Below are 23,286 nucleotides of genomic sequence, written 5' to 3' on the forward strand. Positions count from 1 at the left end.
ATTTGTGGAGTAAAAAATATGATTTTAAATAAAGTGAAATGACTTGGAAGCCTACGCACTATCACGATCGAAATAGCGATCACAAAAAATAGTCAAATGCAAGCATTCACGATTGTCCTCACTGGCTTACCCGCGCACGAGCTCCTGATTGGTTCATAATATAAATTTACAGTTTTCTGGTGTCGGGTGGATTACAACTCATTTACTGTGGGCCCAAAATCAGGGTAGAATTCCCCTAATCCACAACAATTAACGATTCTAATAATCTGTATATACAGTTGTAGGAAATTGTTTTGTTGTCGAGATGTTATAATTTATACAAATCTTCATATATTGTGAAATTTAAATTGCCCATGTAAACACACCTTAAGGACTAGTACAATTTTTTAATCAAATAATACAGTAACTTAATCACCAGTTTCATAAAAAAATAAAATTCCTACACATCAATTTGTACTATAAAAAAAAAAATTGTCACTTTCATCCAAATTAAGAAAGTAGCATGAAAGAAAAGGACCAAACAGTTTATTGTACTGTTTATATTTACTTTTTTATGCCTCATTCTTTTATATTCACTAATTTGTCATGTTTACGATAATTATATATTTTTAATCTCTTTTAATATAAAGATAAAAATAAATTATTTGTACTCTAGTTAAAACACATTTCACTCTTTATTTATGTGAGCACAACACAATTTACACACAATTATCATTGGATCAGTGATTTTATCACTTCTCTTTATTACTTCTTAATTGCTTTTTTAATAGTTCTCTGTGGCAACCTCACTATTATACTTTAACGATGGACCCCTGTCCAATATCATTATACACTTGAATAATTATATAATACATACTAAAAATAAATATTTTGTCATCTAAAAATAAAAATCTCATTTGTAATTCCACAATGATGACCATACTGCTCTAAGTTGAGATCACCAAGTTTACTTACTACTTATTTATACCATGTGCGCTTCATTAACGTTTCACTCTCAAAAGTTGCCGCGATTTATAAATTATGACTTAGTATTTCAGCTGTACCACATTTGTAATATATTAAACTTAAATGTAGCAATTATTAAATGTAAAATTAATAACTGTCACCCTGACCATGCTACAGCGCACACTGTATAACTAATTTCTATAAATTAAATACACAATACTGTATTTCGATAAAGTAATCATTATGCAATACTCCGCTATGAAATATAAATCTCAGTGCAAAATATATATTTAAATATCTTCTGATATATAGATTCTCACATTTAATACTCCTAGGACGTCACACCAGCATCATATCGATTTGAAGACATTAATTATTAATTAAAGAATTACTTTATGTAGGTACTATTTAGGTATTATGTAGGTATTCGGGGTTAGTTTTATAGGATATATCAAATCAGAAGCTCATGTAAAATTCTCATCAGACTGAGCCTCTTTCGCCTTGAAGCAAGTATATAATGTAAGTATATTGTTAGATTTTGTGAAATACTGTGGTAATACTGACAATTAAATGTAAGGTGGCAACATTAACAAGTAAATTGATGTATTGATTGATATTGAACTGACCTGGCCTGACTGATAACCCAGGAGTGGTTATTATTAAACATAAATAAGAAATAAGGCATTGACGAGATCGTGCTGAATTTAGTGTAGTTCATACAGGGAATGTGGCACCAGATTATTTGATTTTTACAGACTATAATAGGCTATACATTCTGTTAATATACATAAATGAAAATCATTCATCATTAATCAGGAAATAAATGTTGAATACTTCACTCTAAATTGGTATCCAAAGCCCTTAAATTTATGAATACTAACACTTGTTTTCGGCTTGGCCTCTTTACTAACACTATATATCTGGTTCGAACTCGTATTTTTAAGTTGGTTTTGAGTTTATGCTTATGAACTCTTAGTTAAATATACACTCAAGATTGTTCATGGTATATTTATATAATGGATAGATATGGAATGGACCTACCACCTACGTACCTGCGGTAAAGCTATACGCTGAACATAGGATCAGGAGAAGAAGTCATGTCAGTTTCCCCATCATGTCGAATTCACCCGGAATTGACAAGAATGATTTGTGGCATATATGAAACTTATGATAGCTGCTTTAAACTCTTGAAAGTGATCACTATATAATTTTAGACCACATAACCGGAGTGGACCAGGGCGGGCGTTCTAGGGCTCCTCGTCGGAAGCGGAGGAGATGTCAGCGGAGCCCGAGGCGGCGGTTGGGTCCTGTTGTACCGCCCAGAAGCTGGCCAGCACCTCGAAGTGCATGAGTAGGGAGTGTGCCATGCCGGGCTGCTCGTGAAGATGACGGCTCACCTGCGAAACATTGTAAGTTAGGACAAATATTATTATCATATAATAATATTACTATATTATAAACGCGAATTTGTTACTATTTCACGCAAAAACTACTAACGGATTTTGATGAAACTTTACAGTAATATAGCATATGCATCAGAATAACACATAGGCTATATTTTATACTGAAATTTCTATTTTGAAATTAAACGCGACTGAAACCGCGGATACAGCTAGTAATATATAATAATAATATTGTATAATAATGATAACGGCCTTGATGGTCTAACAGTTTACGTTTGATTCCTCACACAGTACAAAAATTTGTATTTTATTTGTATCGATGTGGGCGTTTTCTATGTATACTATGTATTTACAAAAAATGTACTTATGTATATCTGTTAGTTGTTTAGTACCCATTACACAAGTTCTGCTTATCTTGGGATTAGATGGCGCTGTGTGAATTGTCCCGAGTTATGATTATTATATAATGAATTGTATAATACACCTTAGCGCCAAGTTTCTTGAGTAGATTAGTGAAAGCTTTCTCCTCTCTGCCGATCCAGGGCCGACCCTCGTCCTGCACCTGGTACGGACTCACGTGGATATAAATATTGACATCTGGAAATTTAAATTATATTTTTATTATTATTAACAAACAAAACTGAGTTTCTTGAGTCAGTTTAAGAGTTTTTATTAATTTTATAAAATTCTCTCATTGTTAATTAGTTTGAGTGTACCTCCATTCAACTATTAAATGAGACAATTTTAGACCTGATATAGTATTTGATAGCAATGGGACACTATCCCCATTAGTGACTATCCCATCCCACCCCCTAAATACATGAAACCTAAAACTCAAAATTAATTATTAACATACGAAGTATCAGCCTCTTGTGCACGTCAAAAAATATATGTTTTTTTTTAAATAACACATTACGCTCGGATATTAAGTTGCAGATTTATTTGTTTTTTTTTAAAGAAATACAATTTATATCCTACGGGATACCTTCATATGTTAGGATTCTACTCTTTTAGAAGTAAATAAAAAGTTATATATCTTATTTTAATAATATTATAAACCCGACAGTTTGTGTTTATGGATGTTTGTTACTCTTTCACGCAAAAACAACTCGATGGATTTTGTTGAAACTTTACAGTGATATAGCCTATGCATCAGAATAATACATAGGCTATAAATTTTAGGCAGGTAAAGTAGGCACAGCTAGTGTAGTAATAATAGACCTACCAAGCCTGGTGAGAGTCTCGAGGAGGCTGCGCGACGTGATCCACGTGTTCTTTCCGCCCGCGTGACCCCCGTCCAACCACCACATCTCAGAGATGCGCTCTATAAACCTAACAAAGAAATAATTGATTGGAATTAAGTAAATATCGCAGACGCAGGAATGAATAAAAAACGAACATGTTCATAATAAATCTAACTAACTAAATTACATCTAACATATTAATTAGTGGTCGCCCAATGATCGAAATTGGACTATAATTATGAAGGTTCTATTGTCAAAGACTTCTATGTGTGTGTGTGTTAAATACATGTACTAATATTATTACTATTACCAACACTAGTTTGTAATGTTTTTTTTATTGATTTACTGCATTCGCTCAGCTTAGTTTGGGACTAGATGGTAATCTGTGAATTCAAATTCAAAACTCATATATTAATATAGGACATTAGCCGCTTATGAACGTCAAATTTTTTACATTATAATTTTATTTTTTTCCCTACCATCCAGTTCAGTATATATATCCAATTGGGAAGAACTGGCAAGAAACTCAATTGAATTACTTTTATTGTCCAGGGTTACTTTAATTGTCCTGGGATATTATTATCCATTTTTTATTTGTCGTATTCTTTCAATTTGTTGTTAAATGAAATGTCACCTCATCATGTGTGCGTCACCCGGCGTGAGTGTTTTGGTGAAGTGGAACTCGTATATGAGCTGGTTGAGGACCACGCAGCCCTTGCTGAACCCCACCAGCGTCAGGCGGCTCTCGTCCAGGGCGAGGTTGTCCCTCCACCACAGTGGCTCCACCATACTGTCACTGCATACAACGTCTACACATCAATGACGTGTGAAATATGGTAGAGTAATGACAAATTGGTCCTTCGCGCCGGAACACAGTTTACGAACTAAGTGATTTCAACCTCTACTCAAAGACCCTAAAGGGGAGAACACCGATATGGCATGTAGAGCGTTGTATTACGATGTACTCCTAAATGCATTATAATAACAACATAAGTGTATTGTAGAATGCAAGTGAGGCAGAATAGTGTGGTTCTGCTCTAAACGAGGAGAAGGGTTCGTGTCTACGGGGTACGGGGCCTACCCCCGTACTCCGTAGACACGAACCCCCGAAAGTTGTTTTGCGATAGACAGATAAAAATATGATACAAATAAGACCATATTATATGTTTTAAATATAACATGTCATTGTTTGTCACTTTCCTAGTAACGTCAAAAATTTTTTGGGTCAATAAAATTATTTTGACTTAGAAGTATGGTGAAATCTGAATGTAATAGTACAAAAAAATATATTCTTTACTTGTGACAGCATTTCAGCGGAGCGAAAGATTGTATGGATGTATGTTTGTTACTCTTTCACGCAAAAACTACTCAACGGATTTTAATGACTTGATTGATGACTTTATAGTCACATAGTTTATATGTACATCAGAATAACACATACGCTATAATTTAAAAAGATATTTTGTAAATTGGGCGATATATAATGATAAATGTAGTCAGCTAGTCAAAAAAACAAACAATTATAAAAAATGTATAATAAAACTTTGTTTTACACCACAACATCCATTGGAACTAAACCTACTCACGGCTTGTGTTCACACTCTGTGGCCTGCGCGCCGCTCTGAACCGCATCAGTTTTGGTGGAGCCGTTGGACTTGCTATGTTCACCGTGGTGAACAGCAGCGTTCTGTATTGTATATATATGTTAGTAAATTATAATAATATCCTCGGATATTTCACACAACGCCATCTAGTCCCAAGCTAAGCAAAGCTTGTGTTATGGGCTCTAGACGATTAATATAAATACTTAGTTTTTTTTTATATAGCACAGGGGACAAAGGAGCTTGCAGCTCACCTGATGGTAAGTGATTACCGCCGCTCTTGAGCACCCGCAACACCAGGGGAATTGAAAGTGCGTTGCTGGTCTTTCAAATATATACGGCTTTTATAAACATATGTATATGTATATTATAGTTTCATCGAACAAAATGGGAGCGAGTACATGGGGTACTCCAAACCCACGGATAAATGTATGCATAGGCGGCAGGCCAACTCCTGACAGTTACCACTTTAATCTGAAGAAACCTATCGGATCCGAACCTCGAATTAGGCCATTATAATTACGATACCCATTAGAAAGAGACAGAGATATTATATTAATATTGAACGGAGAGGGATATAATATTTACATAGTATAAAATGAAGTTGGTTCCGCCGTATGTTCATCCCCTCCGATCGATCCCCCGTCCAATTCAAATGAGGATCGAAATTACGACGGCCTGAGCCGAGGTTCGAACCCCTAGTGGTGCCCTCAGACTAAAGTCGTATCCGTCAGGCAGGAGTTGACCTTCAGCCGCTCCATAAGTCCTTCCGCGGGTTTGGAGTGCCATCTGCACTCGCCCCCTAACGTCCGGTGAAGCTGTAAAGACCAGCTGCGGCCAACAGCATTAGAGTAGTCAGAAAAAAAAACCGTCTGTTTACTTAGATCTTTTAAACTACGCAACGGATTTTGATGAAGTGTTCCGCAATAGATAGAGTGATTTAAGAGGAAGTTTTATATGCATAATACATATAAACACGTGCGCAGCCGGGGCGGGTAAGTAGTATGATATAAATTGTTACATGTAAGTCTTCTATATCGATGTCTTCTGGCAAACTGACAGAGGTGACTGCTTCGAGCAGCTCCGAAGCAGGCATAGCTTTTAATCTATTGCCGACACCTTGTAATAATCTGTAACATAGACAACATCTTTATAACACATGTCATAAAACCGAGTATGGATGTTTGTAACTTTTTCAAGCAAAAACTACTGAACGGATTTTCATAAAACTTTACAGTAATATCAGAATAACAAGTAGGCTATATTTTATACTGAATTTTAACGCGGGTAAAACCGCAGGCACTGCTAATAAAGAATATGCTGTTCTGTTTATACTTACTCAAGCTAAGCAGAGCTTGTATTATGGGTTCTAGACAACTGATATAAATGCATAGATAGTGTGATGCAGACGGTTGTGCGGGTCAGCTAATCTAAATATATATATAACTCAAAGGTGACTGACATAGTGATCTATCAACGCACAGCCCAAACCACTGGACGGATCGGGCTGAAATTTGGCATGCATAAAGCTACTATAACGTAGGCATAAAATCATATTTACTGAGCAAAGCCTATTACTCACTAAACGATTACTTGAATGACGAGCATGCATGACAATAGTTGTTCATGAACGGGATTTTCATTTAATGTTACCAAATCAAATAAAAAATCAATCATCGTTGTATTTTCTGTGAGAGGAACAATAAAGAGTTCCATTCATTCATTCATTCATCATTTATTCATGTAGGACAAAATTAGACCTACGTAAGTACACAGTGTAAGCTAGGTGTTGTTTACACGCCAGGTCGCATGTAGAACGGAGCGCGCGATTCTTAAAAACTCGATTTTAACAGATCGGAATTTTTTTTAATGGTAAACGATAGATGGAAATTAATGGTGGATGAAATTTTGGTCTTGATCGGTTGAGCCATTTCGGAGGAGTACCGTTACAGAGTGCAAATCTGACCTATAAGATAGAATAGAAAATCATTTATTAAAATGATTTTCTGATCGGATCGGATTTTTTTTTAATGGTAAACGATAGATGGAAATTAATGGTGGATGAAATTTTGGTCTTGATCGGTTGAACCATTTCGGAGGAGTACTGTTACAGAGTGCAAATCTGACCTATAAGATAGAATAGAAAATCATTTATTCAAATGATTTTCTGATCGGATCGGATCGGATTTTTTTTTAATGGTAAACGATAGATGGAAATTAATGGTGGATTAAATTTTGGTCTTGATCGGTTGAGCCATTTCGGAGGAGTACCGTTACAGAGTGCAAATCTGACCTATAAGATCGGTCCGTGCTCCGCGCTCCGCTCAATAAACTGATAAAAAAAAATCAGTTGAGTTTCTTGCCAGTTCTTCTCAATTGAATCTGTATACAGAACTGGACGGTCGAGACAACATTATAATACAAAAAAATTACGTTTATAAGCGGCTAAAATGTCCTACATAAATAAATTATTTTTTATTTAGAGATTTTTCATTTTGATTTAATTTTACTCCCTTACCTCTCGAGGTGGTGGAGGGCGCTGTGCGTGGGGGTGTGGTCGGGCACGCCCGCGTTGTTACTAGGCACGAAGTTGTCATAGCAACTAAAACTCTTGTACTCTATCCTGAAAGAACATAGTAATCTCTGAATTATATATGCATATAAAAAAAAACGTATTCGCGTTTACTTCTTAGGAGAGTTCACCTTAATGTCATATATATAAGGTATATTTTTGTAATGGATGACAAATAGGTTTACCCTCCTGTGCGGGGCACCAGTGAAGGATGATAGGATGAGCCTGAGGTCAGGTCAGTTAGCCATCGTGCTAAATTCATATTATTAACATTATAATCGCGAAAGTTCGTGAGTATTAATGATTGGATTTTGTTACTCTCTCACGCAAAAAGTACTAAACAGATTTGGATGAAACTTTACAGTAATATAGCTTACAACTTCAAAATAACACATAGGCAATAATTTGAAAAAATATTATGTAAACTGGGCGAAATATAACGACATGTTGCGTGAAAGAGTAACAAACATCCAACCATCCATCCATACTCAGAAACTTTTGCGTTTATAATATTAGTAGAATAAAAAAAGTAAGGAAGTCATACCTAGAGGGTCTCACAACCAATATATGTTTGTTGGGGAAGTACCGGCCCAGCATGCGAGCAGTATTCTCCAAGTTCCACTTCACATAGTTCCTGTTGTCTCTATGAGCTTGCATTACTTCCGGATAGTCCTAAAACATATTTTTTTATTTAAAGACAAAGCAAATGTAGTGCGATGGTTATCACCTCACCACTGTAGTGTTATATATGATGTAATGAGGTGTCGCTACTTATTTGTTTCCTGTATCTAGGTAGTGAGTATACAGGTGTAATAATTGAACTACATTAGTAAGTTTATTTGATAGTGTGCTACATAAGCCATATCACTATAAGGACCGCCGTTGAATATTATGTTAATCATACATATTCCAATATACAACTTAATGAATGTATCACTATTCAAAATTGCTTAAAGATAAGTTTAGCTTAATAATGGATTTTCTATAGAGTCCATAAATGAAACGATGGAGCGTTTTACTTTTATAACCACGCCATCTAGTAACATTTGTGAAAATTACATTTGCTTTATATTTCTAACAGTTTACCTGAACATCACCCCCGAAGTAAACGAGGGTCTGCGAGGCGAGGGCGGGCCGCGTCGCCGGCTGGAACAGGGTGTCATTGAGCCGCCCCTCGTGGCCGGAAACGCGGCGCAAACGCAGAGGCAGCATCTCACACTCTCACATCAGTTGCATCATTACTGCAATTTTAGAACATATAATGCTTTATGACGTAATCATGAACAAAGATTACTATTCATCCTCGGTGGACTAGCACTACGCTTTACTTCCGATTGTCGCGGGTTTGACAAAAACAGTATGATGGTTTAAATTGGTCTGGGTGTTTTCTATGTATATTAGAATTAAAAAATATATATTATATCTATGTATTTGTATCAATTATCTAGGTACCAATAAAACAAGTTCTATTTAACTTGGTATTAGATGGCGCTGTGTTATTTGTCCAGGGTTACTATTATTATTAGGTATAGAGATGCTAACCACACAAGAATCCTACAAGTACGAGATGTTACCTTCATTATGAGGGTATTTTCATACACCTATAAGTTTGAATGAGAATTTTACTCTCGGATATCGGTTATGTTACCTTCATTATGAGGGTATTTTCATACACCTATAAGTTTGAATGAGAATTTTACTCTCGGATATCGGTTAACATACAATGATATACGAAATTAAAGAGCCAAATTGAGATTTTTATTTTGTCGTAGGCTTAATGTTCTAAAATAACTTTATTTATTATTTATTAAAAGTAATTATAAGAATATATTTAAGTTACGCTAATGTATTAGGATTGAAACCTGTAAATATAGTACTAAGATTAGAAATATAATTAAATTAAATTAAAAATATTGGCAACATTGAATGGATAAAAAACTGTCAGTTGAGCAACCATCAAGATGAAAACTTGCCAAAGATGAGAGCCTACACAAGAATACTATTATTGTAAACTCTCGCTAACATCTTTTTGGGGTAGGCAGCGACCACATACATCTATCTTCTAAGCTGACATACCCCTCTAGATTGTATTGAGGAAGTAGGGTAGGAAGGAGGTACATATTTATATAGGCTCATGGATTTCTCAACTCTGGCAATTGTTTTAAGAAAATATTACTGTCTAATTCGCGTGTTGGTGAATGACTAATGACTACCGTAATAGACACAGCAATATCTAGTGAATTGCGTGTACCACTTGCATGTAATCACAGATAACAGATAATGTTACTGATACTAAAGATATCTGTACTGACATATAAAATAGTGATGTAGATAATAAAACTAAAGATTTAGCATGAAATTATGTATTTAAAAAATACTTAAATGACAATTAAGTAACACAAGATACTTTAATAAAATTTTAAAGTAAAGAAAATATACATTAATTTCTTTTCACTTATCTATAACTGGCTTAAATGATTGACTAGCAATCAATATATAGACATACCTAGCACATGTATATCTTCATATTCTATATCTTTGATGAAGCATTACAATCAGTTCGATATCTGAAGGTCTATTAAAGGCCATTTAGAAGGATAAGCACTAATACTGATATAATATAAAATACTTTAAACACAAAACAAAATGCCAGTATTCCTCTAAATTATAATCTGTCTAGTTCAACTTACTAAATTAAACAATAACTGCTACAAATGTAATTCTTTTAACCTACTATTTGTATAGTAATTGTAAATTCCTGGTACTACAAAACTCATCATCAAACTTCTTTTGATGCTGTAATAAATAATCACAAGTGATGAATATAATTCACATCACTTCATATTTCTGCTTTGTTTCTGATGATAATACTTAGTGTCATTCATGCACACTGTAATTTTCAAGGTGATATCATCGAGACAGTTCTTCAAGTCCTCTCGGAGCTCTCTGACCTTGACTCTCACATCCTCACACATCAGATTGTAGCACATAGCCACCAAGCCCATACCAAGCAGGACATAGATGAAGTTTATAACCAGCTTCAGGTGTGACCCTCCAGCTGAATCAGATATGTTTGCACCTGGAACAAAGTCACCAAACCCAATTTTGCACAGACTAATAACACAGAAATATGTCGAGTCCAAATAGTTCCACTTCTCCCAAGCTCCAAACATAATGGTGCCCGTTAAAATGTAAAATGAAATCACCCATAGACAAGCTGTCGATGGTACAGTTATTTTCTCTTTGGCTGTATTTCACCATCCTCAAACAAGGGGTCTTCTCGGCGGCTACATTCATGAGCAGTAATATACAACCACTTGAAAGTCTTAGCTAGGACTTTGCCCATGTTACAAAAGTATAGGATGTATATTGGTATACCAAAACATGCATATGCCATTGTCACAATTTTGCCCCAAACAGACTTTGGCACTACATTCCCATAGCCAATCATTGTGAACACTGACAGAGAGTACATTAGTGCAGCTGGGAATGACCAGATATCCTCCGCTGTCCTCCCACTGTATCCGGTATGAACTGCAACAGTTATATTGTTTTGGAATAACTTTAAGACATTGTTTACTTTATGCATCCATACAGTCTCATTGAAGATATTTACATTTATTGTTATATTCCACAATTTCTCTGCACAATTCAGTCTCCAGTTCTTCACATCCTCTAGCTGTAGATCAGGGTTGTCTTTTTCAATGTGCATAAAGCCTGCAGCACCCAATATCGCATAGCACACCACAAGGGCACCAACACCCACTTGTGTAAACATGAAAGCTATGAACTTCCTAAAACAATCCTTGATCTTCTCTCTCGGGTCACTCTCCATGGTGGATGTTGAGTCTCTACTTCTGTTTGAACCATGGTTACTTGAATGAAGAGGATGGTGATGATCCATGATTTTATTATATGGTATTTGAGGGAAGGAAGGTGGTATGGCGTAAACGCGTTGTGAATAGTTTAACGGCCGCTATTTCGGGAATACAGTTGGCGCGGCGCCAATAAAATGTTTGAATACAAAACATCGTGAAAAGTACGTTTCACGTCACTACGTACACACTTATTTACACATTTTAAACACTATTTTTCATTCATTTCTAGATTGTGTGTATAATTAAGTATTAATTTAAAACGTTTATCGCTTTCATACATATTTATAAATGTGTGAGAAATAAAGTGGTTAATTTAGGGTTTATGAAAGAATTCGGAAAATGTTTCCGAAACCTTCGATGCTACAGACTGACATTTATTACCTTAATTATAATTAAGTACGCTATTATTACTATTACTATTGCTATTTATTTTATTAGTGGTTACGTACGTAAACACTAATAAAATAGAGTAAATGTGAAAATATAGAAATAATATTGTTTACGTACCAAGATGTATGCTTGTAGAGTAGGTAAAATCCAAAAATTGGAAAATAACGTAGAGTTTATTTATTATAACGTAGTGTTTAGCTGCAAATGTGAAAACAAAACAAATATTGTTTAACAATTGAGTTGTTATTATTAAATAGCGAGAAAGCAAAATTTTCCATAAATCATAATTTCAATTATTTGTTACTTTTCTGTATTTTTTCACGAGTAATGTATTTTATACAATAATTTATTTATTTTAGCCAGATTTTATTTATTTTTTGTTTTTATTTCAGTTGCATTGTATATAAAATTGACTGAAGACGGATTGACACTGTAACACAGTGTACGCTTGAGTGACTGATTGATGTTTACAGAGAATAGAACTATGGACGACACAGATGAAAAATGAATACTAGTTTTGTTTTTATAGTAACTTTTTTGATGCTTGTACAAAACACCATGAAATTTTTAGTACGAAAATGTCTCACATTTTGTGAGACATTTTCGTCAAATTTTCTCGAAGAAGAAAGTATCTAATTTGTAACATATAATTTGTATAATAATAATAAAAATGTAGGTTATTGGCCTTGTTTGCTAGCGGCGCCGTCAATGTTGTCATCTCATCTAATTCAAAAGTCAATGTCAAATATAATTTGGAAAAAAAAACTACACGTTTTCTTGGCGTTGTTTGCTATCCGGCATTGCATTTTAAAAAATTCAACCCATATTTTGTTTGTTGCGATGTAAAATGTAGTGTGATACATAATAGATGCACATCTTCAAGTATTTACTATTGGTTTTGTAAGTATTTTCTTAAATATTATACCTTCGAGACATCATACAGCTAATGGCTGAACATGACCAACCTATGAATTTTTCAATGACATGAAAAAACACTTTAATAATACATGTACAATTTAGCAGTAGTTACAACCATATGTTTTGCTACGTCTATATTGTTTTTTGTTTGCCATCGTTATATTATACCTGATTACTTTATTTGTTACCAAGGTTGGGCCGGCATTAAGGCAATATGTTTTGTCTTTCAGACCCGTAATATCATCATAGACATGTAGCTGCAGGTCGGAGTACAGTTTTATTATGATTTTTACAATAGCAGCATTACATTATCCACCATTTAACATGTAGCAGTTGCAATAGATGGAACAATACAAGTAATGGCTTCCCCATCGACGTCGGCCGGGTGGGCGGGCGACGCGGACCGAAATCCAACCGATTTGCTGCAGACCCTCAAACTGACTACTATTGATTTAGTTGGAGGCATATTGTGTCACATTTGTCATATAACATTTGGGAATAAAAAAGATTTTGATAACCATTATGTGAAACATAATACAGGGAGTACAGATATAGTTTACACATGTGTTGTATGCCATAAGAATATTGTCGGTTACCGCAGCTTCCACGGTCACTGTTATCTGGTTCATGTCACCAAAGACAAATTTAAGTAAGTATACACAATTTTTTCACAGTTCTCTACAATAAAAAAAATATTTTTGTGAGCAATAAACAACTTTATCTTAAAACATAGCTGAAAGCCAAGTTGAACATTATTGATCAATCAACAGTTATTGTTATTCATCAGTTATCTCATAAAAAATTGTATACTTAATAGAATAATGTTAGAGGACTTTTTATTGATTTTTTGTCTATTACTACCAACATATGGTTTATACAGATAATTTATTTGCTTGAACATTGTTTTGTTTACAGTGCAAGTGCAATAAAATAGGGTGTAGATTTTCACCTCATAATCAGGAGGCAATATTATACATTTTTATTAATTATTTACACTCAATATTATTTATATTGAGTGTCCTGTCGATTCATGCAAATAGCAACAGCTGTTTCTATGAGTCATTTGTGTATGAATGTTTTCTAAGATATATTAAGATATGATAATGTGTGTGTGTAATGTAATCTAGAGTAAGTAAGAGTCTAAATTAATTGTTCAACACACAAGTTTCTTGCTCATTCTTCTTGTGATGAATCTGCGTTCCGAATGAGCGGTAGAATCAAAATATGACTATTCAAAAGTGTTGGTAATGAGTTTATTTGAATAAAGATTATTTCTGTTTCACAGATGCGAAATTTGCCCCAAATTTTTTTCAAAACTTTGCATCCTCAAACAACATATGGACACAAAACACAATTTTGTCTGTTCATCATGCAAAAAACAGTGAGTATTTTTATAATAGCTCAGTGTAGTGGTATGGTAGTTAGGAAATTATTTTAAGTAAATGTATATTCTATGAATTCTCTAACTTGTATGTTTATACATGTGTTTGTACATATTAGGGAGGAGAACAATAATAATTTATTTATTTATTTATTTTATTTAAATACCTTTATATATAAATAAAGAGTACATATGGCAGACTTAACGCCTGGCATTTTCTACCAGTCAACCATGAGTTGTGCAGATATAAATTGTTGGCTGTGCAAATAATATTATAATAATTTTATAGAATATACATAAATAAATATTGTTACTTGACAATCCATTTAATTTTAAACAATAGTCTAATGTGATGTGCTTTATTTATTAAATTGTTTGTATTTCTTTAATTTTTTATTCTTATTCATTTATTTAATCTGTTTTTCTTTTCAATAGTATTGACTGGCAATCTGTTTATTTTTAAACAATAGTCCAATCTGATAGCTCTTTTTGTTAATTTGTTTGTATTTTTTTTCCCATCGCGCCAATGATATAATCAACAATTACTTTACAGATTTTCATCAGCAAAAGAATTGCAACTACACCAAATTGTACACAAAAACGATGAGAGTCCACCCTATGACTGCCACAGTTGTGGTCAACAGGTTGATAATATTGACAGCTGTGAACAGCATATTGAACAGCACTGCGAATTGTTCTACTCCTGTCCTATTTGCAATGAGAATATACCCAACTTGTCCAATGCTTCAGACCATCTGATTAAGCATTTTGGCAAAGTACTCAACAGAGAATATGAAACAGGAGTGGAATATTCAGAGTCACCCATTATACCTAAAGATAGCTCCATTGATATCGTCGGTGGGATCCTCTGCTGCTACTGCAAGAGTATCTTCAAGAATAGAGTTGAGTTTGATATGCATTTTTCGATGGAACACTGTGGCAAAGATATAGTATACTCATGTAATATTTGTGGGAAACAGTATGAGAAATACTTCTTGTTTGGGAGCCACTGCTACGATCATTTTGCCAAAGACCGGTTTGAGTGAGTATTACATATTTATCATGTAACATAAGTAATTATATGAAAATTAACCCCTATTATCCCTCGTCGTCTGAATGTGTGAATGGCTAGACGATTTCCCTAATTCTTTTTTTGTTATTATCTCTGCTAAACTTTAGACCAAAAAGGCCCTCATAATTATAATAAGAAATATTTTACTTGATTCAGTAGTTTATTCCTAACATCATATTTGTTTCTTTTCTTGAGGGCAATAGCCGTCTAAAACGAAACGGTCGTTTTTGGACACTGCGGCTGCTGGCACAAATATGCATCCAGCGTACAAGTAGAAGCCTAGTGTAATGTTTTGGAAATAATTTATGTGGTAGAATTTTGTTTTGCACCTGTTAAATGACTTGCAGCTTCAGTATGCATGTTGCAAAGGAAGTAAAGCGATCGTGTTTTCTCTTGAATTCAATCTCAAATTAATATTTTAATCAGAAAATGTTAAATTATACTTGTAATATTCTTAAAATTACAAAAATATATAGTGTTTATTTTTTAACATCACTTGTTCCTAATGTCCCTCAATGTGTTAATTTGAATAATTTGTAGATGTGAAGAGTGCGGCAAAACATTCTCACGCCTCTCTCTGCTAGTGATACACACAGAAGCATTCCACTCAAGCGACACAGTAGCTGCCAAGCCATTTACATGCACTCAGTGTGACCATGGCTTCATGACCGAATCGCGTCTCCGCGAACACCTGCGGGAGGCCCACTCCATACAGCGTATCCAATGTCCTGCAGAGGGGTGCCAGGAAATGTAAGTATTGATCCATCATATGGTTTTTTTTTACCACAGATAATTGTTTTACCCCCTTTTTCACTGTTGTTTATGTTTATATTTAAAAATTTTTTAACAGCTTACATATTTTTGTATATTTAAAATATTACTATTATTTGAATCAAAACCTTTGTACGACTTTTTACGAAACATGCGCGGACGGAAGAGTATGAAATGTCATACACTTATACAAATGTTTATATACAAACGGAATGCAGAATACTAATATAATTTTTATTTATTCACAAAAAATACCATCTATTTGACGCTCAAATTCTTTGATACTCTTTTATTGCCAGTGCGACTGCCAGTGCCTGTGATTATAGAAGTATAGTCTTTTACAATAGAACCTTAATCATTTTCAAACTTATAATTTAATTAGTGTCGAATTATGACCACAGGATGACCACTAGTTTTGCTTAATTGTCATAAGCATCATTACATCAGTCTGTCGAATCTATTATTAGACACTGTTATTTCTGTAATTTCGTTCCCTTCCCTTCGTCCCTGTGATACTCAGTCATCAGTCTGTTATTAATCACTATTCTGCCAGTGACTACTATCTCTCTAATGTCACGTCCATAGTTTGCCGGCAAAAGTATTAAAAATGATTTCCTTTATTCCTCAGATTTGAAACGCCAAAAGATTTAATCTTGCATAAACGTCAACATAAAATAGTCGACAGTCATAGGTGCAAGCAGTGTAGCCTCCACTTCACCACAATGACTGCCTGCGAGAAGCATATACCCGTGCATTGCAAGAAGCAGTACTCCTGCCCAGTATGCAACAAAAGCTACAGTGAGAAATACCTCATCATGAAACACGTGCCGCAACATTTCTCAGCTATTATACACATATGCAAAGATTGCGGTAAAATGTACAACGCCAAGAATCGTCTAGTAGAGCATACGAAGGTACATACCAAGGATCGAGTCCACAAATGCAGTTACTGTGACAAGAGTTTCATCAAATCATATCAGTTGCAGCAGCATCTCAATAAACACACCGGTTTGAAGCCGTACAAGTGTGTTAAGTGCCCGAAATCATTTGCAAGCGCCCCTAATTGGTCCAAACATTTGCGTAAGATACACAACATCCAACCAAAGTCCCTCGTGAAGCCCGTGCTGGAGAATAACAATGAAGTGTTCGAAGCGGCCGTACCGAAAGTGAAGAAGACGAACGAAAAGTGCAAGATTATAGAGAGTTATAAAACAGATGGATTAGTTGACTCGATGGGTTCGGAGATGTCGGTGGACGCGTTTAGTTGCAAATTGTACGAATCGGATGAGAGTACGATCGAGTCGGACGGGATCGACCCGGCGCTGATGGAGAAGGAATCCAAGATATACGACGACTCCACGACCACGCTGGACGTTATGAGCGACATCACTGAGCTTACTAATCTCACATCGGATAATATCGACGCTCTCATCACTGGTACGTACATCTGTTTCTAATTCTGACGTCATAAAAAGTGTCTCTAAATCTAGACAACACAATATGTATATTGTTCAAACTGAACAGCTTGGAGTTGACCTACTGGTACTAAAATTGTAAAGAGGCATCTAATCTTCGTTCCACATTGTGGAATCATCTTCCAGCCATGGTATTTCTAAACCGATACGATATTGATTCCTTTATTCCTTCTTAAAATACTGGCAACAATGCAATTTTATTTGTTCCTTATGTTTCTGTCTGTTTGTTACTTTTTACCCTTCTTGAATATTGCTAATTGATAATCTGTTTTTTAAACAATAGCCTAATTAATTCATGAGGTTGGTCCAATGAGTCAATGAATATTAATGATTTCATTAATATCGTATTCGTATCATCCTGTGAAGCTGTAAAGACCAGTTGCGGCCAATATAATATTCTTGGAAAGAAGACCAGAAGTGATTTTTTTTAAAAAGAAATAATTACAGCTACCTAAGGAAATTAAACTCAAAAATAAATTTATAACAAAACAATTTTATTGCAACCGTTTAACAATACATCTAAATTTAACTAATACGAATCAAAATGATAACTTCTTACATCGCTTATTTTATACTGCAAAAATAATTAACCACGAAAACTAATTACAAACAGAAATAATTAACCTCCAATTCAAATCAAACAAAACAACACTATGAACTTAGAAATATTATAACCGATAGCTAAACTAGCAGAGTAACGACCTAACAGTCTAAATCACAAAGCGAGAGTGTGTCGGTTCCGAGATGGCATCGCCTTTTATAGGTCTCCCCTCCACTCTTAATCTTCTTTCCAACAATATATTATTATACATTAAAAATAAATTTCTTCAATTTCTGTATTTAAGTGCCATAAAGAATATATAGCCCTTCTGAAGTTGCGGGTGGCATATGGTAATGTATAAAAAGGTGATTTATTCATCATCGCCTGCAGCATACTCTGTACCGGATCCGCCCACGTCGGTGTGGTTCCCGCGCGAGTACGGGCCGGATTTCGTGTGGGACGGGGCGGGCGGGGGCGGCGCGGCCGGGGGCGGCGCGGTCATCGACCTGGACGGGGCGCTGCTGCCGCACATCGACCCGCGGCTGACGCAGCTGGGCCCCTGCGACCCCCACGACCCCTTCGACCCCCGCGGGCCCCCCGGGCCCCGCGCCCCCGGGGAGCCGCCCGTGCTCACCAAGCTGCCGCCGGACCACCAGCTCGGGTATGCAGACATTACCGAAGCCGCACATTTCTCGTTTATGAACACGAACCTTTATTGAATCAGTATCCAATAGAAATTTTATATATTCACATTATAATCCATGATGGTCCAGTATATGATCATATGATTGTCCATTGTCTTTTTTTTAAGGATGGTAATAGAATGGTGCACCCACCTACGTTAACAGTATACACTACTAAGACCCACGTGAACATGACGTTAGGTCATAGGTCATAGATGAAAGGTGATGAGCATGAAGGTAGGTCAGTTAGTCCATTGTGATAGAGTCAGCAGGAAGTAATCACGATGGGGGAACTCATGAAGGGCAACCTAACATGGAAAAGTGTTAGCAATAGGGTTATTATTTCCCATTAACAATTCCTTCCCCACGAACGGACTATCCATTATCAGACATTGCAATGTTATATTAATTTTGCATATATATACTATAAAGATAAATTTGTCAATCTTTTCGACTGCGTGATTACAGGACACGTAGCCATTATACCTAAGTCTTTAAGAAGGCATCAGATATGAGGTGCCACTGGCATCATATGATGACTTGATGTCGTGTTACAACCGTTTCTATATACATGAACAATATAATAAAGTTTGTTACTTACCATTAGGTAGGAAATAACCATATTTGCTATTCCAATTAAACATAGATAAAATACAAATATATTACTATTTTAATATTTACCTAAACATATTATCTTACTTACAAAAATAGTCCGAAAATAATATTTTTATATGTTAATATATATAAAATAATATTTTTTATAAAACTTGATGTATTCTGAACAATATATGCCGTAGATGATCTCTCCAATATGGACAATCATAGACAAATATGTAGGAACACGCTTCACACGTTTGTGTGCCAATATTGACCAATCATGGACCATCAAATACACGCAACACTAGAAATAATCATATATTGTATCATATATATTACGGCGGAACTGTATCGGCTATTCACCTAATATTTATACGACTATTTTGTAATATCGAAATGTTTTTTAAACGAAGCGAACGAAGACGCCGAACTCCATTCTGCCGACCCACGCCTCTACCTCATACAAACGTCTATATACCTCAGTAATCCATAGGATATATTTTAATATAACTGTTATTATACATGTATAACATATATCCCACCAAAACGTTATGTGCTACGTAATGTTTTAATCATGTTCATAACTATGCTACCTCATTTTAGTTTTTTAAGTTGTAGTGTCATCCGATGAGTATTTTGGGATTTTTCATCGTTTCATATAAATTTACTATTAATGTTAATGTATATTTGTGCCATTTTGATCGTACGCAAAGTCGTAAAATACGTTTTAAATGAGTATCGTCATCACAAAAAGGAAACATCTAATCTCGATCAAGAAAGCATAATATTCCGATTATAATTATAATTTCGATTTACTCGATCCAAAGGTTTAGATTAAGATATATTGGTGAACAACAGCTTTGTAAATATTTGGTATTGTTTGCGGCACTTAATAATTGCATTTCAATTTTGCTTGATATGGAGGCCGCCGGCCGGTGTTTATGGGACTTTCACAAAATGGTGTCCGCATATTTGAAAATGGAATTACAAATTTTCAAATTCGAATTTTAATGTTTAAGAAGTACGCGAGCGTTTGACCACAGACTATAAAATATACAGAGTGTAAGCAGCCGTCACTAGGAAGGTTTTTTTTATGAAACTGTGATACCCATGTTTTTTATGCATATTTGCAAGGAATTGTTTGTATATATTTATTTTGTAGGTTTTATTAGGATGTATAAGTCCGCCTCATATAAAACAAAGCAATTTATATACAAAACTGCAATTACTTTTTTTTTAACTGTTACTAAGTTACAAACATTAATAATATGAAACATCACACTAGATTTAAACGTATTTATTGTTCTTAGTTATATATATTGTATATTGATGCAACTATAAATAATATTCCAGGAGATATTATTGATTATATAGTATTGTCACAATCATTTCTTAATTGAAACCGATTGTAATTGAAAGTTTTGCAATTATATAGAAACCATCTAATAGTTGCAAATATGATGTGAATGTACGCAATTGCAAATGTCTAATTTCCATTTCAATATCATTAGATAAATGATAGAAAGGGAACATTACTAGAGCTCTTTAATGAGCACTGGAATCTTTAATAAGTTTTCACTCTGTATGTATATATTCGTGTGTGGATTGAATCGTCTCGTTCCGGACCGGCGGCAGGCCCGTGCATTTCAATTTCGATTCCTTTTTTATTATTATATTAAAAATTACATCGCAAAGCGACGTGATTTTAGTGTAAGTGAATCGATAGTGCTGTGATATTTTTATGTATATTTAGTGTTAAGATTATTGACCGTAATGTAATGAACGAGTACAAAGATTATTTATGAAGGATTAAATATTAACAAAGAGCGCGCGGAGACGTGCGGCTCTATACGGACGCGACCACTCGCGCATAATGGAATGCATATGGAACTAGGGTATCGCTGGTACCGGGTACTATAGCCAATATGTGACAGAGTTTATGCAATCCACAGTCAGTGATCTAGCGGTTTAGTTTCTCTACTGATCATCACGGGTTCTATTTTCTTTTGACTCATTTTGTGCGAGTCGTCCAAGATTTTTTTTATTATCTGTGTAATATGTGTGTAAATTAAACTTATCTATACTGAACAAACTGTCTTTCTTTGTCGTAATTATGATGAAGAGCCTATAGAAAAATAAGGTATATAAACGCTGTATCACTTTTTAAAATATGCATACATTTTCAAGTTGTTGGATTTGGTTGGATTGGCGTATGGATGAATTCTGTCACACGTTGTATGTAGGCATTATGATAGAAGGGTTCCGTGGGTTCCATATGCGAACAGAAACACAAATGGTGTCTTTTCACCGTAAAAAAATATATACGAGACAGTGTTACTTAAATTAGCAGGCGTAGTACTGCATCTAATAATGTTGAAGTATATTTAAAGAGATATTGATGAAAAAAATATAAAATGTTTAACTCCGAAATATATTTTGGAGGAAATATGTATTTACAAGTGCGAGAAGATGGGTCTTAGTGATAGAGGTATCCAAAGACTGCTAGGTATTATGAGTTCTTTGAACTCGAATTTGACTTATAAGTCGGGGATATAATGCGGAAAAAGTCAGAAACGCGGAAGCAAAATTGTAATAGATAACGTTGTAGCTAGCGGAAAACATAGGCTTTGACACGAAATTGACAAAATGCAAGATTGGCGCCTCGAGCAGGCAAGCAGTATGCAAAATTATAAATATTCGAAAGATATAATATATTGATGTAACGCATGAGCTAGTCGGAATTGACACCATGCTTGAATTTACAATAATCATATGCGCACTGCCACCGCGCCGTCGGGGTGCGTCCCGGCGGGCAGTGGAGTGCACATGGATGACCACGCTAGTTTGGTTCCTCGGACGGCGGGGGGGGGCCGGGCGGGCCCCCCGCGCCCCCCCCGGGGCCCGGCCGGGGGCTGACCCCACGGGGACTGACCCCACGGGGGCTGACCCCACGGGGACTGGCCCCACGGGCGGGAGCGCGCGGGGCCGGCCCGCCGCCGCCCCGCTGCCCCGCCGCGCTGTCCCCACAGCGCGGGCTTACAGTAAGAATTTTACATAGCATAATGGAGTCATACAATAAATGCGTTGTTAACCTCTACAGAGGCTCTCATATTAATAAATAGTACTTATTCAAAACTTCTATATTCATAATAATTGGAACATTTCGATGTAAATTTCGTCGCAAAGGGAACAATATGAATATTTTATATAGAGTTTGAAAAACTTATAAATATAAAATATATTTGGAAAAAAAATACATATATTTAAAATAAATGAGTGTAATAGTATTAGATTTGAACAGAAAATGTGCGGTATCTTCTGGATATGAATGTTTTCTGTGTTGCGAGATCGTTTAGTATCAATGTTGCTGTTGTAAAAAATAAATTTAAGAAATTATTAAATTGTCTCCTTTGCGACCGTATTTGTCCCTAGCTTTTAGGTGTTAGGTTAGACTCGAGCACAGGGTATTGTGGTTCTATTTTAACGGAAGCGTTATTTGATAGCTCGATTAGTAAGAGATATACATCATCCGACATAACTGATGGTTGTCTAATACTACCCCAATACCCGACTGTGTACAAATAGTTCCCAACTAAATCTGTCTTAAGGTGTTAGGATTTGACCGGGTTTAAAAAAAACTTGTGTTTTGGTCTTCGTTGTACTCTAGTGTTACTTTTAAATTGCTGTCAATAATAAGCGGAACCGGTAGTATTTTCCATGTATATTTTTAAATTTGAACGTTTATTTTAACTCGATAGCAACACATTTACTCTTATTTAATAGTTACCAATTTTATATCAGTTTGCACTGAACTC

General features: G+C 35.3%; 2 protein-coding genes and 1 pseudogene across 3 annotated transcripts; 1 reads left to right on the forward strand and 2 right to left on the reverse strand.

Moving 5' to 3' along the window:
• Positions 1-1,882: 1,882 nt before the first annotated feature.
• On the reverse strand, positions 1,883-12,425 carry LOC131848725 (mitochondrial protein C2orf69 homolog). Of its 2 annotated transcripts, XM_059198665.1 has the most exons (11): positions 12,338-12,425; positions 12,151-12,231; positions 8,852-9,006; positions 8,310-8,437; positions 7,712-7,816; positions 6,215-6,323; positions 5,179-5,279; positions 4,227-4,388; positions 3,574-3,680; positions 2,833-2,945; positions 1,883-2,342 (listed from the first exon to the last, which is right to left on the reverse strand). In XM_059198665.1, the coding sequence occupies exons 3-11, from the start codon at positions 8,975-8,977 to the stop codon at positions 2,193-2,195; spliced, it is 1,101 nt and encodes a 366-aa protein (XP_059054648.1). In that variant the 5' UTR covers positions 8,978-9,006; positions 12,151-12,231; positions 12,338-12,425; the 3' UTR covers positions 1,883-2,192. The 2 variants fall into 2 exon arrangements, with proteins under 2 accessions (XP_059054648.1, XP_059054647.1); XM_059198664.1 differs by having other exon boundaries at positions 12,151-12,413.
• On the reverse strand, positions 10,123-11,968 carry LOC131848726 (TWiK family of potassium channels protein 7-like; annotated as a pseudogene).
• An 883-nt stretch (positions 12,426-13,308) lies between the features above and the next one.
• Positions 13,309-18,910, forward strand: LOC131848634 (zinc finger protein 271-like). Its single transcript, XM_059198556.1, has 6 exons — positions 13,309-13,600; positions 14,237-14,332; positions 14,886-15,374; positions 15,945-16,154; positions 16,804-17,612; positions 18,582-18,910. The coding sequence occupies exons 1-6, from the start codon at positions 13,311-13,313 to the stop codon at positions 18,908-18,910; spliced, it is 2,223 nt and encodes a 740-aa protein (XP_059054539.1). The 5' UTR covers positions 13,309-13,310.
• The last annotated feature ends 4,376 nt before the right edge of the window (positions 18,911-23,286 follow it).

The sequence above is a fragment of the Achroia grisella genome, unplaced genomic scaffold, assembly GCF_030625045.1.
Source record: "Achroia grisella isolate CSIRO2021 unplaced genomic scaffold, CSIRO_AGI_Agris_v1 utg567, whole genome shotgun sequence".
In the NCBI taxonomy this organism is placed as follows: domain Eukaryota; kingdom Metazoa; phylum Arthropoda; class Insecta; order Lepidoptera; family Pyralidae; genus Achroia; species Achroia grisella.